This window comes from Equus quagga, chromosome 4 (assembly GCF_021613505.1).
Source record: "Equus quagga isolate Etosha38 chromosome 4, UCLA_HA_Equagga_1.0, whole genome shotgun sequence".
Taxonomy (NCBI): domain Eukaryota; kingdom Metazoa; phylum Chordata; class Mammalia; order Perissodactyla; family Equidae; genus Equus; species Equus quagga.
Genome location: NC_060270.1, coordinates 119,613,011 through 119,636,529, shown reverse-complemented (window position 1 = coordinate 119,636,529; position 23,519 = coordinate 119,613,011). Strand labels below are relative to the sequence as shown.

The following is a 23,519-nucleotide window of genomic DNA, read 5'->3' as shown; positions in this document are numbered from 1 at the left end:
AACTTTCTTGACCCAAAATGAATTCCTTCCACTTTGTATCTACTAATAATGTGCTATTTACCGTGTTATATTTAATTGTTTACTCTCACGTTTGTGTCTTTTCTAGATTCTGAGGTCCTAGAAGTCAGGACTAAGATTATTGTCAGCTCTTTTCTTAGTTTTTATTACATTTCAGATATTCACTGAACGTTGTTTTTATTTATTTTTTTAAGTGAACTAAGTTTGGGAATGAGCTCTACAGATGCAATCACTGGCACCAAAAGCAGTGAATGATTTTGTTAAAGGAATCGGGGATAAAAGCGCTTGGCTCCCAGGCAAATGCCTAATTTAAAGAGCAGAGGGGAGAGGAGGCTCTGGGAAGATGAGGAGGTGCAGACCCAAGACAGCGCAATGGCACGGAAGTGCCAGGGAGAGAGTTTCAAGAAGTAGTGATCACTCTTCTTCAAGTATTCTCCAGTCACAGAGAACAGTGACCAAGAGGTTGCTGGGGACCCCTGAGAGCTTTTTTAGTAGAAGTAGGTGGAAGCTAAATTCATTCAAGTATCACTCTTTCTTGAGTTCATTCAGGAACAATGACTGAGCATGTACTTATCCAGGACTCTTTCAAGCCCTGAGAAGAGAACAGTAAACAAGACAGTCAAATCATCTCCGCATGGCCTCTACGCTCTAGCAGAAGAGCAGACAATAGCAAAGCAAACCAACAAATACATCATATAACGTGAGGTAGTGGTTAGTGCTGTTTTAGAGTTAAGAAACAGGAAGTTAGGAGGGAACAAAGGAAGAATAATCTATGCCAGAGGTTTTAAAAGCTGAAACCAATTATGAAATTAACTCCAGTGTTCAACAGTGGTGCCTCAGGGTAGGTAGAAATGAGGGAAGAAGAAGAGAGTAGTCTAGTGGGTAGGGGTCCTCCCTCCCCTTTAAGCAAAGGACACTTTTAACTGTTCTTCACATTGGGATCGCTTAAGATTTCAAAGGAAAAAAAGGCCTTTGATTGCCTTATTTTAGGTTTATACGCTGCTTAAACTGTTCTCAAAATGTTTAGTTGTAAAGAGAAAGACAAGAGAAGCACGCAGAATGAGGATGTAGCTAGCATAAGGAAGACTACTTACAGACAGGGAAACGTGAAATGTCTACGGCAGAAAAAGTAATGCCTAATATCACTACTAATGAGATGCTAATGACCAATTTGTAGATGATATGTCTTTACTATTAAATTTAGATTTAAACACAGTCTAGGAAATCCCCATGCATAAATAACTTTCCTCCTCTATATTCAGACCTTTGAGAATCTCTCAATTTTACAAGACTAGAGTGTTTCCTCTCAAATTGTAAGGAGTTTAGTCTGATGCTTAATATAGGAACTTATTAAATGCTCTCAAACCACTGATTAAATAAGATTACAAATACCTTCCTGAAATAGATTTTACTTTGTTAAATCCTTAAGAAATGAACCAATTTTCTCACAAACCCTTTCCTGCTCTTAAATCAAAGGAACAAGTCAAAAAGACACCATTAAGGCTGTATCAATTCTTTGTTTAGATTTAATGTCAAGAAGCTAGGCTGGCAAAATGAGGCCAGCATAACTCTTTAAGTTGACTTGTCAAGTGGTCAGTTTCTACTCTAAAATATCTGTCGTAATTTAAAACTCAACCATAAACAGTAATTATCTATTTCTACAACTACTATATCTGCTTCAGAATAAACTAAGTCAATTTAATGTTTTTATCAAGAATATATTCTATGTGGATTGTATAAATTAACACTTTATTAAAACATGTCTTGGGCTAGCCCGACAGCATAGTGGTTAAGTTCGTGCACTCTGCTTCAGTGGCCCAGGGTTCGGATCCTGGGTGCGGACCTACACCACTCATCAAGCCATGCTGTGGTGGTGACCCACATACAAAATAGAGGATGATTGGCACAGATGTTAGCTTGGGGCCAACCTTCCTTACCAAAATAAAAAAAAAAAGAAAAGAAAAAAAGTCATTTCTAATTGTTTTCAAATCACAAAATTGAAAAGATTTCATACTTTATCTTCTACTTCTAGTAATATTTTATAATTATAAATCCTACAAGGACATTCACTACAGAACCAAAAGAAATCCACATTTTGAGAGAGAGATAAAAGTAATTCTTTCAAATTGGATTTACATCATAACAAAACTGGAAGAAACTTCAACTGCCTGAGTGAACACGTACAAGCTGTGAATAGAGAAACTCTGGAACAATTGATCTCATACTTCTGAAATATCAAAATGGGACAGCTGCCCATTCATCATCAGGGCTCCTTTCATTTTCAGAGCATCAGTATGATACCAGAATTCTTACTTTTGTCAGTAAAATAAGCCTAAGAATCTATAGTCTCAGAATTCTGGAATAAGAAAAGCTTCAGTTTTGATCATAGTCCCAGAAATGGCTTCTAGTTTGTGGGTTATCAGACGTACCGAGCCAGAGTTGATGTACACGAACACTCTCCCCTCCTCTCTGATGACGCTCTGCATGGGCGCTCCCACGAGAAGGTCTGAGAAGCCATCTGCGTTGAGGTCCACGGCACAGACAGAAGCTCCAAAATAAGAGCCAAGCTGCCCCAAAGCAAACCACACCCAGTCATTGAGAACAAAGCAGAGCTACTCCGAAAGCCCTCAGGGATACCAAAGCAGGAGACATATTACCTTTTTACCTTTCATTTCATGTAAGATATTTAGTTCTTTTGCGTCAATGCTGAATATGTATGCCTGCAATTGGGAAAAGAAGTAGAAAAAGTTAGACTGAAAACAAAACATCAATTTCACAACTTTTAATTCCCCAGATATATTTTAAAAATCCTTTCAAGAGTGAAATAAAAGCTTTAGGGAACCACGTTCATATTAATATGCCTTCCTTGCAAAACTACCTTCTCCGGAACTACTTTATTGATCCCTGAGGGAGCACAGAAAGTGTCATTTGCCTCACTTTTCAAAGTAAGGCTCAGAAAAATTTACTGACTAATGTTCACGTGGCAATGTAACAAAAACTAGAACCAGAAATAACATCTTATTCTTTCTAGTCTTACCAAAAAACATGCAGCTGCCTCCATTTCCCTTCAGCTGTAAACTTGTTAACCAATAAATAATCCCCTGGACATCTTGAGATAATTCCGTCTCAAAAACAATTTACTCATGAGAAACAAAAGTCTCATTTGACTTAGTTTCTCTTAAAGATTTTCTGCTAAATTTTATGTAGAAGCCATACAACTTTCAGCAGTTTCACTGAATGCGGCACACTGCTCATAATTTTAGCTTTCATTCCTTAGAATTTTTGCAGTTGCTGCTTTAATATCTTATTCTGTCATGCAATCTACCTGAACCTTTGCAAAGAAATAAATATAAAAATGGAATTCTTACTTTACCAATCTGTTCATGCTGAGGGGCCCCTCCAACTACTTCAGTAGTATGCTGACTCCGAAAATGACCGGCTCCAACTGAGTATCCTTCAAGAAAATGGAGAAAAGTATGAGAATTATCATTGGCAGTGGATAAAATATATCCTAAATCCACTCACAGAATTACGTGAGACTGAATTCTAGCATGGCAATACTCAAAATTGGTTATTTATCATGTTTTAAGCAATTATTAATGTGTTATGAAACCAGTCATGTGGCTTATATTTCCAAGTTCTAGAAATTCAAGATAGCACCTTCACATCTAGTTTGTTAGTACCTGTGAGTATGAGGACATGTTATCTTCTAGAATTACAACAGAAACATTTTGGAGTATTTAAAATATAACATCTTAAACTTTAAGTAAAAAAATCTTCCTAATCGTCAACTTTTTTGCCATGAAATCTTCCTATTGTGATAAAACTTTATAATGACACAAAAGGTCAAGTATTTTATTTTGTGATAAAAAGCATAATACTAAATTACATTTCTTATAATACTTCAAGATATCTTTCAACCATAAACAAGTAAATGGTGAATTGTAAATGAATTCCCTCTGTTTGAAAATGCATTTCTTCTGTTTGAATGGGAAAAAATAATACTGCCCTTTTTTATCATAATTCTGTCTGAGTCTAGGCTGCTCCCATGCAAGGCACATATGGTTTAAACAAATCTGTATTTTCTAAGAAACTATAGGAAAAGCATTCCTTTTACTATAACAGGAGCTAATGTCAGAAGACTCTTGTGTTTCTCTAGAAATGCAGACTATAAAGTGTCCTACTGCTAACTTATTAGGGAGGAGGGGAGGGGGGGGAGTAGGGAGGAGGGGAAAGGATGGAGGTGGGGGGTATGGGAAGGTGGGGGCGGGAAGCAGGGTGGGCAGTGGAGTGGGAGGACAGAAGGAAGATAAAAATAGCTAAGCTCTGGGAAATATTCTAAGAACTTATGAGGCGAAAGTCAATGAGTTGTTTTTAGACCCATGCTTCATAATCTTACCCCTTGTCTAGAACACTGTCAACAGACCCGCTGACTTTCAGTTGGTCCTTTAAGAAACTATACTTACTCACTCAAATGACTAAATGAGTTAATTCACGTAAAATGCTTACAAAAGTTCTTGCCTCTTGCTTACCACAGTAAGCACTCAATAGATACTACCAATATAATAGTAAGTTGACTGCATAAAGATACAAGCTTACAAGTATTTTACTGCAAAGAGTAAACTAAGCTGGGAGTTCCAGTCTAAGAATTATATATTGATGATTGTAGTCACATATATAAATGTAAAATATTAAGTTAACTGTATCTTTCATTGCTACTGACCATTTTCATCTTTTGAAAATATAATTTCCCTTATTTAAAATTACTAGTATCTGTAAGGCAGAGATAATTTGAGTTAGCCAATTTTTGTAGTACCTAAATAACTTCCAAATTTTACTTGATTTTCTTTGTCTAAAAAAGCCTTGTATTTATTTGTAGTTATATTGTAGACGAAAAGAGAGCCAGTCCAATAAGATGATCCTGGGGCTCCCATCACAATTAAATCCTGCAAGAAAAAACAATTTATCATCATTTAAAAGTTTAATCTCACCACTCAAAACCTCCTCCAGGTATATATTTTAATAGTGAGTACATTTTGATACTATACTTCTGAAATCTGAGCATTTTATGAATTTAAAAACATATCAGAAAAAAAAAAAAACACCAGAGAAGCTGGCTAACGAATTTTCAGCTAAAAGTAGAATTTTAGAAAAGAAACTCTGAAACTCTTACTTCACACCATCAGTGAACTTTAAAATCAAAGGTGGAATCGTTGTACAGTAGAGTAAGCTTTTGGGAGAAAGGCAATGTGGTTTCTACTAAAGTAAATCATATCTGGGCAATTCATTAGTGCTCATTACGGAGATAATCGTGTGTTGCCAAAGGGTAAAAAGTGGACTTAATCTATTTCAATTTGAGAAATGCCATTGACTAGTTTCCTTAACAATGTTAGCTTAGAAAAAAAAGTCTAATGAAATTGGGGTATATTTGATGATAAATACCAATTTAGGGAAAGGAAATAGAAGGTTGGAATGAGCAGACACTTGTCTGGTGAAATATAATCACTTTCAGCATTCAAGCCTACTTAACAGATTTCTAAATTTCCTAAACAATCCTGAATTTAAAAAGGTCAGTTTAAATGTAAACTAAAGAAAGTATAATTTTTTTTTCATAGTAGGTAATATTTATGGAAATTGTTAACCCAAGGCTTGATACAGACTATCTACATAGATTCAGAAAACATTCATAAATTCCTAATGGGTTTTTAAGAGAAAGTGGGAGATTTGGGCGTTGAACACAACTGTAACATTTCACTGTATATCCTAGGCTGTCAGAGATTGATAGTTTGGGAATAGATAGGATTTAAGAGGATATTATTAAGTTCTTAAATCTCCCAATTCCCCTAACTTTAATGAAAACTGTGGATTCATATGCTTCCTTCAACTAGTAACTAAAAATAACATACTTAGATATTTTCAATGCCTAAGTTAACAAAACAAGTAACTATAGCTACTTTTCATTTCAGCTAAATTCTAAGTAAAATTAATATTCATTACTATAGACTTTTAGTTGGTCTTATGTGGCACAGCTATTAATATTTTCTTAAAATATATGTGAAATATTGAGTGGTGAAAATTGAGTTGTAATACTCTCAAATTTAAGAGACGTTATTCAGATCTTATACAAGTTTTACTTTCAAGGATAACATCAGTCTTCTAAGTCTTCAGTGGAATTAAAATTCTATACATAAACATTCATAGCAGCTAATTTTTGGACTATTACCTCTGTGTAAAAACTAGATATTCCAGCTTGACATGATGCAAAATTTTCACCAAATTTTTTCACAAAATCTAAAAGGAAGTGAAAAAACAATTTAGGATTTCATTTAAAAATAAAGACAAAATCTGCATAATTTTGCTTACCTTACATATCCTTACAAATCTACCTTGTAAGCTGTGTATTTTATACTATCTCATTTTTTAAAATAATAGTACCTTTGATAAAATTTAAGGTCACAATTCTATTGCCCATTAATCTTCAAAATGTCCCTATGAAATAGGAATAAAAATATTTACCCCTGCCTCTTTTTCACGGGAAGAACATGCAGCATACACTCAAAAACACTATCAAGTATCTAAGACAGAGGTAGGATTTGTGGTTTCCAGTCCAGGTTTCCCTTTAAAATAGGCTTCCTAGATTTTGCCCAGCTGAAAACAACAGACTGAGTCAAGAACTGCATGGAGATGGATGGTCTCTTATCACAAAATCCCCCTAAATTGATGCTTTGGGAACTTACTGTGGGGACAAAGCTTTGCTTCTCTTGAAGAAGGCAACATAAGTAAACCTCTATGAAAATAAAAATCAGGACCACATCTTCATTATGGCTTTGCTAACCAGAAAATTTAAGTAAATTGCTGAGTCACTTATAATTACTACTCCTCACGATTTTTCACTCTTTTTTATATTTTTCCTGACCCTATTTTTAATTTATATAAATTTTGCCCTAATTTTAGGTGTCTTAACTGTACGCCATTTTGAATTTTTTGTAGAATGTAGCTAGATATAACCAAGCAAAAATAAAAACTCTACTGTGAAAATGTTTTAAAGTGTAAACCATAAACCATTAGGAAAAAGAGAATAAACATACAGACATCTAGACTGAGTTTTACTGTAGTTGAGAATTTTAAATTCATCTTTTAGCTTCTCAGTATCCAAAGGCGAATTAGGAATGTATGTGATATAACTTCTCCGTGACGTCAAATTCCAGAGAGGAAAGACCCCAATATTAATAGAATTAATAACTGAATTTGCATACTTAGTCAAAGTTTTGTCAGGTAATAGAAATTTTCTTTGGCCACTGGGGTAAACATTTTGGTTTGAAAAACTGGAACTTGGCATTCATATATATTTAATTCTTAGTTTTCCAAAGACACATTCTTAGAATTTTAGTTCTGTTACAAATCTCATTTTTAATTCTCCCTTGACATTCACTCTAATTTTGCTCATTCCAGTGATTTAAGTCCTAGCTCTGTTCAAACTCATGCTACGTATGGCCTAGAATTTTCATGGCAAAGACCCTTCAAACTCAAGATACCAATTCCTTGCTGTTTCAAGGAAAATGTGAATTTGAAGAAAAAAAACAGTGAGTAGGAAAGATTTGCTTACACCTATGCTTTAAATCTTTCTGAATATTCTTGGAAGCTAAAGGTAAAGCAAGAAACCAAAACAATTTTCTCCTTTCTGATCAGACTTTTCTATCTAATTTCATGATTTTAAGTGTCCTATACTTGAAGGGCATTAGGCTCACTTATACGGAACTGAAAATAAATTAAATGCAAAAGTGAGTAATTACTAACTAGATTCTAGAATTATTCAAATTAACCTGTAGAACTTCTATTCCTAAAAATACAAAGTACATTTTTGAAAACTAATACTAGTGCAATTGGGTAAAAAAGGAAAGAATACTTTGAGTAGTTAAAAAGAACATAGCTATTTCAAAGATGTCCGTCTCTCTGCACATCCAAATTGAAAATAAATTTTAAAGGCATTCCCTTGTTTCTCTTGATCCAATCAATATCAAAATCATAGCTTACCTTGGTAACATGGAGCTATTCTTTTACTTAGTTCTGCTCGTAAATCAGAGGGCATTCCATAGCAAACACCCGTGGGGAGTTTATTTTCATTCTTTATGTAAAATATATTTTTCCATCTATGCCCACAAGTCTGAATAAAACATAAAAGTAGACCAAATTATGTGAAAGTCACACCAGAATATCTGATTTCATGATGTTATTAGTAGACCCAATCCAATAACCTACCACGATGGATCCATTTTCTCCTGGCTGTCTGGAAAGCGTGACCCCCAACCATTGATTGTCTCTTTCTTCCAAACAAGTCTTTCCACAAGGTTCTCCACTGGGGCTACCTAAAGCATTTGAAAATAATTTTATCATCAGTTATCTTGAAAACAACGTTATTTTATGAGAGCAGAGAAAATAAACATGCATGCTTATCCCCAATGTTTTTTTCTTTCAGCCATGTGTGAAATGCCCTTGTACCCGGCTTCTCTATCTTCTATTCAGTGCACACTGTGCCAATATAATTGTTCTCTCACAAGGTGATTTTTGTAGGAATGACCTCCAATGGGAACACGATGAAAAGATGGCCTTGATAAAGGAGATAGCTAACCAACATGACTAGGAGGGGGGAAGACCAGTCAAAACCAACATAGGCTGTGCAAATTTAACTTCAATGTACAATGCTTGGCAACGAATTTGCACCTTTGTTTTGACCACTTATCTAACAATGCAAGCAACATTACCAGAGCACTTTTTAAAACATTTCCCGTACTGAGACATTTAGAAAGACTACAATATGGTTCTTAGCCTTTCAGTAACAGTTTATCGAAGCTGGAAGGTGATGATTGAGCACGTAGAAAGTAGCTGCGTATAATTAGCATAATAACAACGCTAGCATTTACAACAAACTGCCCTGTGGTTTACATTTAGTGGATTGTGACGTGTTTTCAACGAAGAAAAACCCACTGGAAAAACCAGATTATTTCAGTAGTAAATAAAAAACTTCAATAGGCACTTCAGTAAATGCATGAATAGCCAGAAAGCCAAACATAAAACATTACTCGTGGGCAATACAGTACTTCTTAACTGTACAAGAAAAAGTGATCTTCCCAGTGATAATCTCTTTTGTTAGACTGACTTCTTTGCTTTAAAGCTTGGATCCTATATTAAAGTGATTTCACATAAATGATTTGGGAGAGAATAAGATACAGCATATTAAGGTTCCTTTTGCTGTCCTTATTTTCACCCTCATCAACTGCCATGTGACAGTTCTATTCCACCTGAGCTTAATTCCAAAGGCAGGGACATACATTCGCATCAATTTGATTGGAGAAGGATGTCAAACTTAGGTTTACTTAATTTTGAACACTGGTCACTGATACCAAGTTCTATACATTTATAGTGACCATTCTCTAAATCATTAGGCAATTTGTCTCCTATAAGTTTGACCCCTAGATAAAGCTTCCTGGGCAAACTCAGAATTCCTACATAGATAAGAAGACTAATATTACGAAAGTGAAATTACGTGCAGTAAATCTCCTGCGTAGGAGAGATTTTGTCTAAGAAGTATAGGGAGATGTCTGTGTATAGATTTATTTGTTCTCCAAACCATTGTTCAGGAGAAAAAACCAACCCTCAACATGGCTGAACTGAAGTAGATTTCCTAGCCCCCTTCTCTGGAGCTTGATTCATCAGGTCCAGGTGAGGCCCTGACTACCCAGGTGATTCTCATGGTCTGGAACATTGGTACAATGTGACATGGATCATGTTTTTCTGGTTAGATTTCTTGTAGAATGACGGCTCCCACCAATTCGTAGTGACTGCCTGGAGCTCAAGACTGAAAGGAAGATGACTAACGATCTGTCTGCAAAAAGAATTCTCAGGTTGATTGGCAACGTCTACTTGGAATGGCAAGGGAATGCAAATCTTGATACAGGATGGCCCGGGTGGAAACATAAGGTCTCCATCTTAAAACTAATAAAGAAAGTAAAACAGGAAAGGAGGAGGGAGAGGGAAGAAGAAAGACAATTGTGTGTGTTGGGTGGATAAGTATTAACATAGGTAGTTTTTATTGTGGCTACATCATGGCAACATAATCAAAAGAAAGTGAAGGGATGAAGAAAAATTTTAATTTATCATGATGCAATTTTCAGTCTGACTTTTCACTAAAATCACCAGTTTTTTTTTTACTGTCAAAAATAGATGATAAATGGTAGATTCCATCTACCTGAAGTTCCTATCGTTTACCACAGCAGACCTTTCAATGAAATAGCTTCTCTGAAAATACCAAAGTCTTTCTAAAATTATAGGCAATACTCAGTTACCTAAGGCAAATGAACAGAAGGAAAATTAAGGACAGGAGAGGACAGAAGTCACAAATAACACATTATCTCTGTTAAAATGTTATATTTAACTGACACTTTCATCAAGACTACACTCAACATTTAGAAACAAATTTACTGTTGTAGAGATGTCACCCAAAAGTTTAAAAATAGTAAATATACAATAGCTTAGAACCACAAATACCATGTAAATTGCTTGATGAAAATAGCTATAAAGTTTTTATGTACAAAAATAGTGAACTGTTTTTGTCTTTCTTAGCTGAGATCTCTTATTTGTAAATTCTTTCTTAGCTGAGATCTCTTATTTGTAAATTTTAAAATGAAGACTAGAGAAACTCTTGTGTTATTACGCTGTTTTCTGGGGCCGTGGATGATTCCACATTGCATCCTCTGCTTTAGTTTTAGCTCCACCAGGTCACATCACAATAGCCTCACTGCTTGGAGTCTCACACTTAGGTTCACACACATCGTAGCCAAACTACTCACTTTCCCACCTTACCATGTCGCTTCCCTCAAACATCTTTCTCTCCATGTCTGAGTACCTCTCAGCTCTCTGGGACTTACACCAACTCCGTTGCTCCTCCCCCGACCCCACCCTGACTCCTGCTTCTCAGGCCTTTGGCCCAAATTATAGCACCAGCTTTCCTGGTTCTTCAGCTTGCATATGGCAGATCACGGGACTTAGCCTCCACGCTGAGGGAGCCAATTCCTGTAATAAATCTCCTCTTACACGTACCTACCTGTCTACCCTACACTATCGGTTATATTTCTCTGGTGAACCCTGACTAATACAACTATATTTATTCACAACTCTCCTGTCTACTTCCAAGGCTGAGTAAATAATGACCTAATTCATCTTGCCCAGGACTGCATCTTGTTCATCATTATCCCATCTCCAACACACAGCCCAGAAATGCGAGATGAAAATGGAAGGATCAATAAGTGAAAAACAATTCAAAGCTTCAATTGGGGTTTGATTAAGTTTCTGCCCTTTTTCTCAATTTAGATCAGTTCTCGGTTCTTCTTTGACATTTTCACTGAGGAATAACAAGGAGGAAGATCAGACTCAAAGTTCTTTCTATAACTGTTGACAGCTTGAGCGAAGAACTTTGTGGGTAGGGGAGCCTGCGACTATCGGGTGCAATGACATGCTGTTTATCTGCCTGTATCACAGTGCTCTGCTTCCCCATTGGCTCAAGCTCTAATTCTTGCTTTCTAGCTACTGAGACAACAGACACATTTATCTGATCTTTCAAAACATGTGATGGAATTTCAAGTTTCAGAAAAATGGTGAAAGCCCTTACTTCTCCAAATTGCTTTTTTTTCAAAGATTGGCACCTGAGCTAACATCTGTTGCCAATCTTCTTTTCTCCTCCTCCCCCTCCTCCTCCTCCTCCTCCTTCTTCTTCTCCCCAAAGCCCCCAGCACATAGTTATATATTCTAGTTGTAGGTCCTTCTGGTTGTGCTATGTGGGACACCACCTCAGCATGGCCTGATGAGTGGTGCTGGGTCCGCACCCAGGGTCTGAACCAGTGCAACCCTGGGCTGGCGAAGTGAAGTGTCCAGACCTAACCACTTGGCCACAGGGCCGGCCCCCTAATTGCTTTTTGTAAAGTTGAAGTTCTATTCTATTGAAAGATGAGTCCTATATCTTTCAAATTCTTCCACTCTAAATTCGTCTCAAAGAATCCTGAAGTTAATGACTTATTCTATTCTATGTTCTACAAAGAAGCATTCATTCAAGATATCTTTATTTGTAGACGTGATAACTACTGAGTGAAAATAATTATACAATTCCTTCCTCTACCGAAATTCAGGATATTAGAAAAACAGATGGGATTGAAAGAGAACAAATCAATTCGCATATGACATTAGAAGACCTGCCCGTGCAGGGCTGTTAAGTATACCTGTGCACACAAGACTGCCTGGGACCTAGTAGGTGTTCACTAAATGGGAAATGCTCCTGCTCCCCAGCATGCCCACATCATGTGGATTGGGCTACACCTGCTGAGGGAGCTCACAGTGCTGCGACATGGGATCAGCAGCCTTGAGCTCTTTAAGTCAAGTGGCCCCCCCTTTTTCACTTTTTCTTATCAAATCCTAATTACTATTAAATCCATTATACTATGTTTGCTGTATTAAACTGTGTACTTTTGCCGTGCATTACATGGTGGTGATGTTTCTAAAAGATAACTCTGATGTTTGTGAATTCAATAGCAATAATTTGAGTTATGAAAAGTAAAATACCCAAGTTTTAGAGGTTGATACCAAACATGAGAGTAATAAACTTCTAAGACCATTTCCTCCCACTCATCTAATAACAAACAAGAGTCAAAATATCAAAATAAAGCTCAAAATTAAAAGCCATTCTCAAAGTATTTTCTTTCTAGAAAAACGTGCATTTAAAAGTCATATTCTCAGACTTCCTAGTCAAAATCTGATAACGGCTAATCATCATGCTTAATGTATGTGAGAAATACCTCATGTAATCATAGGCCTGAAAATCCAGTTATTTCAGTCCTCTAATTCATTTTATTTCATATACACTTTTACTTTATAACTTTATTGTATTCAGAAAGAGAGTTCAACACAGAGGTAAACGTCCCCAGGGAGTAGCCCCAAGTTTTAGGGTTTCAATTTCATGAATCTGCATTGATCCTGAGTCAGCACTGGGCCTCAGAACTCTAGAAAAGCAAATCGCTTGTAAGCTTGATTCTAGGTTCGGGGTCTCCTCCAGGACCTTAGGCCAAACCTCCTCAAATTCTTGCAGAAAACTTCAACAAGTCTTTTTACTAACTACAGCAGAAAAATATACCGCAACTGATCTATTTGGTGAGCTTAATTTGGAGGAACATTGTCTTAGCATAATTAGAAATATTCATTATATAGTTTCTATGTACCAAGCACACTTTTAATATATGTAAACATACATATTAACTCAATTTTCATTACATCCCTCTGGGTAGGTATTATTATTACTATTATCCCAATTTTACAGATGGAGAAACTGAAGCAAAGGGAGATGAGGCATCTTGCCCAAAGTCACACCGCTAGCAAGTGGAGGAAGGAAGAATTCAAACCCACACTGTCAACCACCACCCTATACTACCTTACAATGATTTGTTAGGAGTACTTTCCCTGTTAAGCAGGGAAAGAATCCAAATGTTAACATTATTAATAATCCTATACTAATTCTGTTTCTATAATAACCTACTATTATGATATTATAACATTAATTTCCAACATTAGAAAATAAGAAAAGAAAATTCTTTACTTCTATGGCTTTCAATTAATCTCCTGGACTTAAGGATTCATTTGGAAAATTATTGCAAAATGTACACCACTTTTAGTCTTTGAAACAAGAAAAATACAAAAATCCAAACAGACAAAACTCAGGGAAACCTGCTCTCACTTAATGCCAGGTGATCAATGTTGAAGTTCTGTGCTTGGTTTTGGAATTCACAAGTTAGAACAGAGTTGGTCACAAAGATAGGAAGGTTTAAAAATACGTGAGAGAAGTAAAACTCAGTCAGGGAGTCCATGGCATCGTCCTGTACTAACACAGGGGGAACTGTCCAAACTTTAAAGGATAGAATAAGACGTTACGGATTTGCAAACAAAATAAGGATATTCTAATGAATACTGGAAAACTTTCACAAGAAAACAAAAATGGTATCAGGGTGAGGTAGACCCAGAAAGATTTTACAAACAGAGGGCATACATTGACCAGCATCTTCCACACAGGGTGTAATTTAAAAAGGACATGTCTAATCCACTACACAAAGTATTTCCCATAAAAGAGATTTGACAGCTAAGTCTACACTCTTACTATTTCTGAAAATATTCATTGTAATTTACAGAATTTCATATAATTTATATGAAAAAGGTTTCCTATCTTTTTTTTATTGAGGTAACAATGGTTTATAACATTACATAAATTTCAGGGCTACATCATTATATTTCAGTTTCTGTGTGGATTACATCACATTCACCACCCAAAGACTAATTATCATCCATCACCAAACAAATGTGCCCTTTTTTAAAAAAATTCTTGGGGGTAAACTGAAAACATCAGAATAAACACACTGCATTTCTGAGCCCAGTCCTGTCACTTGTAAGTTATGTCTATGTTCTAATTTGATGTTTCCAGCTACGCTTAACAGAAAAAATCTGTTTTTAAAGATGATCAGTCTCAAGCTCCCCCTCTCAGGAGTGGGTGTCATTGTTTACATTGCCTGGTGTGATTAGGCGGAGTCTTTGAAGCCAAGGCTGGCCCAGACCTCTAGGAATCACTCTGAAGTGCGCAGCAGAGGAGCCCACGCACATCTGAGAAATGCATCTAGCCATTTTATATCTATTGAACTTTCACTATGTACTCATCAAAACTGGTCAGAACTGGCTCAATTACTCAAGTGTCCACTCTTCCAGGAGACCTTCTCTTATCATCCAAACAATTTCCTCTCCCTTCTGTGTGAGTCTCTATTGTCATGCTTATTACATGTCCTCATAAATAATTATCTGTTTACCTGTCTCCCCTGCCATCTAGACTGAGTTCTTTGAGGGCTTCAGCCATGTCTTATTGAATTTTCTATTCCCAACATCTAGCATAAGTAATTGATAAAATTTATTTAATTAATGAAAGAAGAACCCAGTCAAAAGAGTTGTTGATGCTTGCTATCAATATTTTCTCACTCTTCACTTCTCTTCAACGCTCTGCAGTCTGGCTTCACCGTTAAAACTGGTCTTACCAAGGTTACTAATGAACCAAGTCTCTCTAAACTCAGTGAAACCTCGTAAGTTCTTACCTTGCTTGACCTCTTGGCAACTTTATTACTGCCAGCCACTCATCTCATCTCAAAATCTCTCATCCTTCCACTCCATAACGCCGCATTGAACTAATATCCTTGCTACCTCCTTGGCTTCTCCTTCTCAGTCTTTTTTTTCAGCCTCCTCTTTTCTTCTCTAGTGATTCTCAACCATGGATAAATATTGGAATCATTTGGGGACATTTGGAAAATCCTGATGCCCTACTAAGTGTTTTTTACTCAACTCCAATGTGTGTGTTTGTGTGTATAGGAGGGTGGTATGGAAACTACCACCAAGCAATTCTCCAACACCAGCTGGTGTCCTATAATTCAACTCAATTCTGACACTATCTACCTAGAAATAGCATCAGATCACACAGGTTAAAAGCTCAGTTCTACAAGACTGCCTCCCCTCGCCCCACACACACGCATACACACATACTTCAGATGCCAATAGCTAGTCCAGGTTGTTACCTGTGCTTTTGATGGAACGGCTATAAATCAGAGGTTCCCACAACTTCCTCCTTGGGTTTGATGAATTTGCTAGAGCAGCTCACAGAACTCAGAGAAGCATTTTACTTATTAGATTACTGGTTTATTATGCAAGGATATAACTCAGGTACAGCCAGATGGAAGAGATGCACAGGGCAAGGCATGGAGAAAGGAGTGAGGAGCTTCCATGCCCTCTCCCAGTGAACCATTCTTCCTGAATCTCCATGTGTTCACCAACTTGGAAGCTCTCCCAACCCTGTCCTTTTGGAATTTTTTGGAGGCTCTATTACATAAGCATGATTGATCAAATCAATTGCCATTGGTGACTGATTCAACCTCCAGCCCGCTCCCCTCCCTGGAGGTCAGAGGGGTGGGACTGAAAGTTTCAACCCTTCGATTATTTGGTTGGCTCCACTGGCAAACAGTCCCCATCCTCAGGACAGGTCCAAAAGTCACCTCATTAGCACAACAAAAGACATCTTTATGACTCTCATCACTTAGAAAATTCCAAGGAAGAAGACTAAAATTTATTTCTTAGTATAAATCACAATATTATACCTACCTAGACCCACCCCAGAGATTTTATTAGTTTGGGATGAGGCTACCACCACTGGTATTCTTAAAGCTCTGCAGGAGAATGTAAACTGCATCCAGAGTTGTGCAGCACTGTCCTAGTCACTTCTCAAATTGTATGAATCCTTTGTCATCTATCCCAGGCCCTCTGATCTATTAACCTAGAGACGTCCCGGATTAAACTCATTAACCTCCATGGCTTTGATTACCATCTCTATGTCAGTTACTCTTAACTCCGAATTACCAGTACAGACCCCTCCTGACCACCCAAACATCCAACTGATTACTAAATATTTAATCCTATGTCTCACAAGACATAGCACCATCATCCATCTAACAGCCCAGGTCAGAATCTTGGGTAATATCTTTGAAATCTTCTCCTTCATCTCTCTCATTCAGTAATTACCAAGTCCTATTGAATTTGTCTTCTAAATAACCATAGAATCTCTGTTTTTCTCCATTCCTACTGCCACTGTCTTAGTATAAGCACCTATCATCTGTAGCTTAAATTATAACAAAGTCTTCCTCCAACTGTCTCACTACCTACCGTCTTGACCCATTTACTCTAAAGCATTCACTATCCTGCAACCAGAATTATCTGCCTAAAACACAAATCTCATCATGTAACTCCCTAGCGTTAAACACCTTGGGATAAATTCATACTCCTTATGTAAGCTTATAAAGTTGTAACAAAAATAATCCCAGCCTACCTCTCCAACCTACCATCTACTGCACACTTCATCATCCAGCTGTAGGCATTTTTCCTTCATTTCAAAGATGCCCTGCTTTCAAAGATCGCAGGGTCTTTGTGCAAACTGTTTGTTCTGTCTGGCACCCTTCCCAAAACCTTTCCCTCTGGCTAACTCCGGATTTTTTTCAGTTCCCCACTTGAACATCAGTTCCTCAGGAAGACATCACCTTATTCTCCTAACCAGATTAGATCTTCTCACTACAATTTCCTCTAACAACCTAACCAATGGACTGTAAACCCCTTGGGGCAAGGACCATGTTTCTTTTGTACATCCAGGTTCTGGCCCTTGAGCATCTCTCAGTAAATGACTGAATGAATAAATGACCCACATATACAATGGATTACCATATCTGGCCCCAGAACTGTTCTCAAGGGGAGATATTGTTTAGTCATTAGGAATATCATTCAGTGATCAACGAAACTTAAAGTAAAAAATAAAATGCATTTAGAAAATCTCATCTCTCAAATTAGGTGGAAACCATTCTTTAAGAGATTGAGTTTGGGAAATTGCTGGGAAAATTAGAGAACTTAATTCCTTTAACATGATAGTTTATTAATGAAGCTCTCAGTCTTGATTTTCTGCATAATTAGCGTAACAATCTATGTTCAGGGGTGATTTTTCAAAATGACCGGTCTGTATCAATCTCAGCTTCATAAGCTACAATCTAAAGATTATTACAGAAGAAAAAGAAAAGGAAAATTATCAAGAAAATATTTGAAGTTTCAACAGTGAGACATTTGCCTTTTAATGTTAAGCTAATAATTCCTGCAAATCAGTCAGAAGTCAGAGTGAGGTAATCATTAGTTTAATGATGCAATGCTAATTAACTTCACCTCTTCCAAACAGGATATGTACTATAAACCAAGAGACTGGCTAAGGTAATATAATTTCCAGAAAGAAATCTGAAGGGGAATAAGGATGACTAACTTGTGATAGACCATTGTTCTTTCCAATGAGAAAGAGAGGCACAAACAGGGACCTTAAAGGTCAAGTCACTACAGAACACTTGGTCTGGAAAACAAAAGTGAAAGTCCCATTCAGTTATTCATAGACAATAGGAAAGCAACTGCTAAAAAGTTAGTGCTATTTTACGTAGGAAAGTTGAGTTTCTCTAGAGCAGTGCTGTCCAACAGAAATATTATACAAGCCACATATGAATTTTTTAATTTTATAATAGTTACATTAAAAAGTAAAAAGAAATAAGTGAAATTGACTTTAACAATATATTTTATTTAACCTAATGCATCCAAAATATTATCATTTAAATATATAATCAATATTAATTTAAAAATATTTATTTCAACATGTAACCAATGTTTAAAAAATTAATGAGATATTTTACTTTTGGGGGAGGGGGATATTAAGTTTTGAAATCCAGCATGTAATTTACATTACAGCATCTTTCACTGCAAACTAGCCAAATTTCATGTGCTTAATAGTCACAGATGGCTACTGGCTACTATATTGGACAGTGTAATTGTGTAACTTTAGACTCTATTACCCAGATAAGTGTAAATGTGTGTGTATGTGTGTGTATGTGTGTGTTTGTGTGTGCGTAATGCTATTAGTGGCAACTCCAAATGAAAGATCTGGAATGTTGTTTGAATAACCAAATAAAGATAATCTTTTAATTTTACAAGCATATTTTATTATGTTCTAATTCTTTGAATATTGGTAATTCATGAGTGGACTATGATTAAACTACAGTAATGGACTCATAATTTGTGATGCTTAATTTAGCAAGCATTCATGATCAAAGTTTCCTTTTAAAAAGCCTCAGCAAGGATGCAGAGGACCTGAGTAGGAAAGGAACAGGACATGTGGAAGTGGCCATGGTCTCCTCAGACAAGGAGTCTTCATGAACAGGCCTGGGCTCAGACCCTCCTGATGGGGAGACTACCTTCCTTTGGTTCTTAGAGGGAAGCGCCAAGGAAGTGGGAGCAGAAACACTTCTCAGGCAGGCAGGAAGGTGGAGGAAGCATGTTGAGGGCAGGGGGAAGAGTACCTCTTCTAAGGTCAATTCACTTCACTAAAAGGGGTATCTTACTCTCAACATCTCACACTCTGAACATTCTAGATAAACAGGCATTTGCTCTCACTTCTGATTATGGCTACAGTGAATATACCACAGTATGCCATAATATTATCCATAAGGGTAAGGGGATGGGTTATTATTTTGAATTGCATAAGAGATGGGCACCATTTTAAGACATCTTGTACTGTCAGCTCCCTGGTAGCAAGTTAAGCCATTCCAAAGGAAAGAAAACAGCTGACTGACATGGCAATCATAGCTCAATCTTTAATTATTACATTTTTTAGTTGGGCCACAAGAAAACATTTTTTATTGTGTTTCATTTCAACTGTTACCTTTTGATTTATACATTTAACTTTTGATTTAGTTTATTAATTGTTCCTATTTATTAACCTCAACCTGCTTATAACAGATAATATACAGATATAGATTTAAGTAGAAAATAGAGGTAAGAAGACATAAACTAATATTGTTTGAACGTCTGTTATGTGTCTAGTTCTGAGCTAAACATCTTCCGTACATTATAGTCACTCAGATTTGAGACAGGACAACTGAACCCCTTTTATATAGAAGATTGTGTGTATGTGTGTGTATGTATACACATTTTTTTCCCTTGAAACTTCATCATAAGGAATAATACATAGTCCATAAACCTGAGAATCTGTAAATATCTTTGGTTACCAATTTATTGTTTTCAGTGTTTCCCTTCTAGACTTTTGACTCAATCCATTATTTTACAGCTTTAAGTTATTTCTGAGTTTGTTCTCAATAGAGGCACACTTTCTTTCTATAAAGAAGAGAAGATAAATTGTTTAAAATGATATAAGAGAAATAACCTCAGAGAACTCTCTTGCAAATATTCAAAGCTATTGCTACAGCTCTTAATGTTTCAACCAATTAACTGAATGGAAATCTTACTCCTCTTTGCCTTTCACCTAGTAAATGCCTTTTTTATTGACCAAAAATTTGAAAGTTAAAAAAGTCACTTTGGCGTGCCATTTCTATTAGTTCTCTTATTCACCAATCAGGCTAACGACAATCAACTTTCACTTTACTTTTACTCATTTACCCAATAAATCTTCACTTAATTCACATTTGTTGCACATCTACCACGTGCACATTTCTTTGAGGATATTTCTGCAGTCAATCTCTATGCTCCACATACCCAAAGGACTTAGGTTTTCCTCCACTTTTGACAGGCATTATTATCTATATAATATTATGACAGTCTCTTTCCAGTTAAACACAGACATCTAGAAATTGATTCAGTGCCCATCTAGACAGGAAGTAGGTGCTAAACACCAGTAGTTATAACATCACGGATCAGAAAACTATGATAGGACAACAGAAGTGAAATTTTTCCCTCTGGAGATCTTGTCAAGATCCTCTGGCAGATAAGGTTGTCTGGTCCAATCCCTCATTCTTCATCCCACAACTCTCTCACACAAGGAAAATTATGCTTTGCAGAGTTATTCTAAATGGATACGTCTGTGAATGTGTTGTGCTTTCTTAGTCTGCCTTTTGGGATAGAAAATGTTTAATGAGAGACTGGGGCTTATTCTATATGCTACAGACAACTCCTAGACTTTTATGGATGCTGAGTTAAAAATAAAAATTCCATTATGTGCATACTCTATTTGAATTCATTCTAAATGACGAGAATCAGCTTCCCAGTTTGAGAAGAAGCAAAGACTACTAAAAAAGAAAAAGAGGTTAAAGATTACTAGCTATTCTCAAGTCCATTGATAGCAAAGATAAATATGAAAAAAGTACCAGTTGTGACCTTCTATTCACAATTTACAGATGACTCATCAGCTCAGCAGATACCATATTAGATTCTTCATTTAATCTTATTTGCATTAAAGATGCATATGTGAAGAGAAAGGACTTGGACAACGCACCCAAACAGACCTGACTTTGACTTGGGGTCCCATCTTCCACTCACTAACTGAGTAACTTTAGCAAAGGTACTTGCAACCCTCTGAGCCACAGAGTCCTCACGTATAAAGTAGGAACAATGTCCATCATGACCCAGTGGTGCTTTGAGGGGGAAAAACCTTAAGCAATATAGCAGTGCTTGGAACAAGAGAGGTCTGGATTAATATTAGTTCCCCTTTCTTCCCCCAGTGTCCCAGCGAAGCAAATTTGCTTTAGCTTTGAAACAGGAACTTTCTCCCCTCCCCCAGCAGAAAACATTTTTAACTCTAAGAAGAGACATTAAGATATGACTGCAAATAGAGGCATCATTTAACATGAGCGTTTTTTTGGAGAGGAAAATGAATAATTATCTGTTAAGCTTCATTTTAATTACCTTAACCATGGAGATGCCAAGTTTTCCTTGTGCTCTTCTTTTACATTTTATATTCTAAGTAAAACTACATCATTTTCTTTTTTAGAAAGCCCTTAGGCTAAATGACAGGATGTGGGGTCAATTCCAACTACTATTCCTGATCTGCCCCTTAGCCTGTTCTTCAACAACGTTGATAGGTCAAAGACAGAAAGTCTTGGCTTAGCTGAATCCTGTCCTTTATGTGTTGAGAGACTTTAAAATGTGTTTTACACATGGGAGGACTGAGGGAGAGGTGAAGAGAATTTCTTACAAGAAACTTTCCTCCACATCGTTTTGCCAGGGTACTGCAACCACTGTCATAAGAAAAGAGAGAAAAATGTTGACAGAAAGAAGGGGACCACTTTTTATGTTAAGAAGGGAAGATGGTGTGGAGTTAAGAGTGAAAATCATTCACTTCAGACTAGAAGTACTAGGCAACATGAGTTTTTCCAGGACTTGTGCTACGGTGGAGTTCACAAGTGGAAGGTCATTCATTGCTGGTCCCAGACCCAACTCACCCAGCTGGAGCTGTTCGCACGTCCGGTCTGGATTCTTTCCGATCCGGCATCTGTAAATCGCCCCGGGATTGACCACAGAAGCATTGGCAAGCCAGTTGGCCGTGGGCGCCCCCACCACGAGCCTAAAGCGAAAGATGCGCACGTGCGCGCAGACTTGAGCTGGGCTGTCCGCTGAGCTCCTGGTCTCTACAGACGTGCAGCTGGCAGCCGGGCCGCTCCCCCTCCTCCTCCGCCCACCATCCCGCGCACCCAACCAGCCGCCCAGAACTCGCAGCTCCAGGGCCTCGCGCCAGAACGTGCCCCGAGCGCTGCCACCCCCAAGATAAGTTAGTTTCCGGAGCAGATCTCCGGCGAGCTGGCCGTCGCAGCATTCCCTTTCTGCCTCCTCCGGAGGGAGGAAAGTTTGAATCAGGCAGGGAATCTCTGAGGCGCCCTTCACACGCCGGCTCTGAGATGCCGACAGCACCCGAGTCCGACTCCACTCACCATCGGTTCGCCCCATGGCTGTGCAGCACCACCGAGTAGCCGAACAGGGTGTTGGGGGGGCCCTCGTAGAGCAGCGCGCTCTCGGTGTCCAAGTTGTAGGGGCGCCCGGTCGGGACCCCCAGGCACAGCAGCAGCATCACCGCCTCCCGGACGGCGGCCCCTCGGGGTCCCGACCCGCGCCTCGCTTCTCCAGCCATGCGCTCTCGGAGGGAAACATTCAACACCAAACGGCCACTGTCCCAAGTTGAGCGGGATGCGACGGTCGATCAAGGGGAAGAGCGCCCCAAGAGAAGAGGCGCAGCGTGTCCGGCGCCAGCTGGCAGGAGGGAAGGAGGGCGGGAGGAAGGGAGGGACGGGGGGAGGAGGGGAAATCGGGCCGCCGCGGGCGGAGCAATCGCGGGTCGCTCTGGATGCAGCGCGCTCTCTGGGCCCCACGCCTGGTTTCTGCAGCCGGGAGGTGCGGGTACACGCGCGGTCCCGGGGCGCCGGCGGCTGGGTGGGGTCCCGGGCGTGGTACGGAGGCGCAGGACCAAGCACCGTCTCCCCCCGCGCGCGGCTGTAGGGGGCGCTGGGGGACCTTGGCTGCTCAGGACACGCGTCCGGGACGGGGCCTCCCTGCCCGCTGAGTGCAGGACGACTCGGGGCTTCCGGGGCTTTGCAAGAGCGGAGGTAAAAGGGGCATCGGGCTTCGCCTTTTAACCGTGGTTGTGGCCTGGATGCGGAGCGGCGTGGCCCCAACACAACCCGCGCGCACCCTACTATGAGCGCGGAGGCTCCGCGGCCTGCCTGGCGTGGTCCAAAGGCCAGCCACAAACCCGGGCACCGAGACTGCGGCAAGGAACCGTGCGGATCTTTCGGTGATAATTAAGCGCTAGGTCTGATCTTGGGGACGTAAGCAACCGCTAGAGAAATTAACCAGAGGACTATAAATTAAAAATAACGAAAGGAACTCCCTGAATGGCCCTGAGGAACATTTTGGTGACAAAGACTTTACTACTATTCAGGACTCAGAGCCTCGCTTCCTCCCTACACTTCCTCTTAATCCAGGCTGCCTGCGAGAAGAGGCAGATGAGCAGTGGCTCAGGCTGAACGGCACGTGGTTTAGGCTGTTGCTGAGTCCAACAGCGAGGCTGGGTTAAGGAAGCACTGTGT

General features: G+C 38.6%; 1 protein-coding gene across 2 annotated transcripts in view; it reads right to left on the bottom strand.

Moving 5' to 3' along the window:
- The window catches only part of ITGA4 (integrin subunit alpha 4), a 71,475-nt gene extending 48,806 nt beyond the window's left edge, over positions 1-22,669 (bottom strand). Inside the window, exons 1-9 of one of the 2 annotated variants that reach the window (XM_046659873.1) lie at positions 22,368-22,669; positions 21,882-22,003; positions 8,278-8,384; positions 8,053-8,182; positions 6,242-6,309; positions 4,835-4,964; positions 3,387-3,472; positions 2,676-2,738; positions 2,448-2,585 (exon numbers count right to left, since the gene is read on the bottom strand). In XM_046659873.1, the coding sequence (XP_046515829.1) occupies positions 2,448-2,585; positions 2,676-2,738; positions 3,387-3,472; positions 4,835-4,964; positions 6,242-6,309; positions 8,053-8,182; positions 8,278-8,384; positions 21,882-22,003; positions 22,368-22,564 (1,041 nt within the window). In that variant the 5' untranslated portion in view covers positions 22,565-22,669. The remainder of the gene's footprint in view (positions 1-2,447; positions 2,586-2,675; positions 2,739-3,386; positions 3,473-4,834; positions 4,965-6,241; positions 6,310-8,052; positions 8,183-8,277; positions 8,385-21,881; positions 22,004-22,367) is intronic. The other variant, XM_046659874.1, reaches the window with a different exon arrangement.
- Between the last annotated feature and the right edge of the window lie 850 nt (positions 22,670-23,519).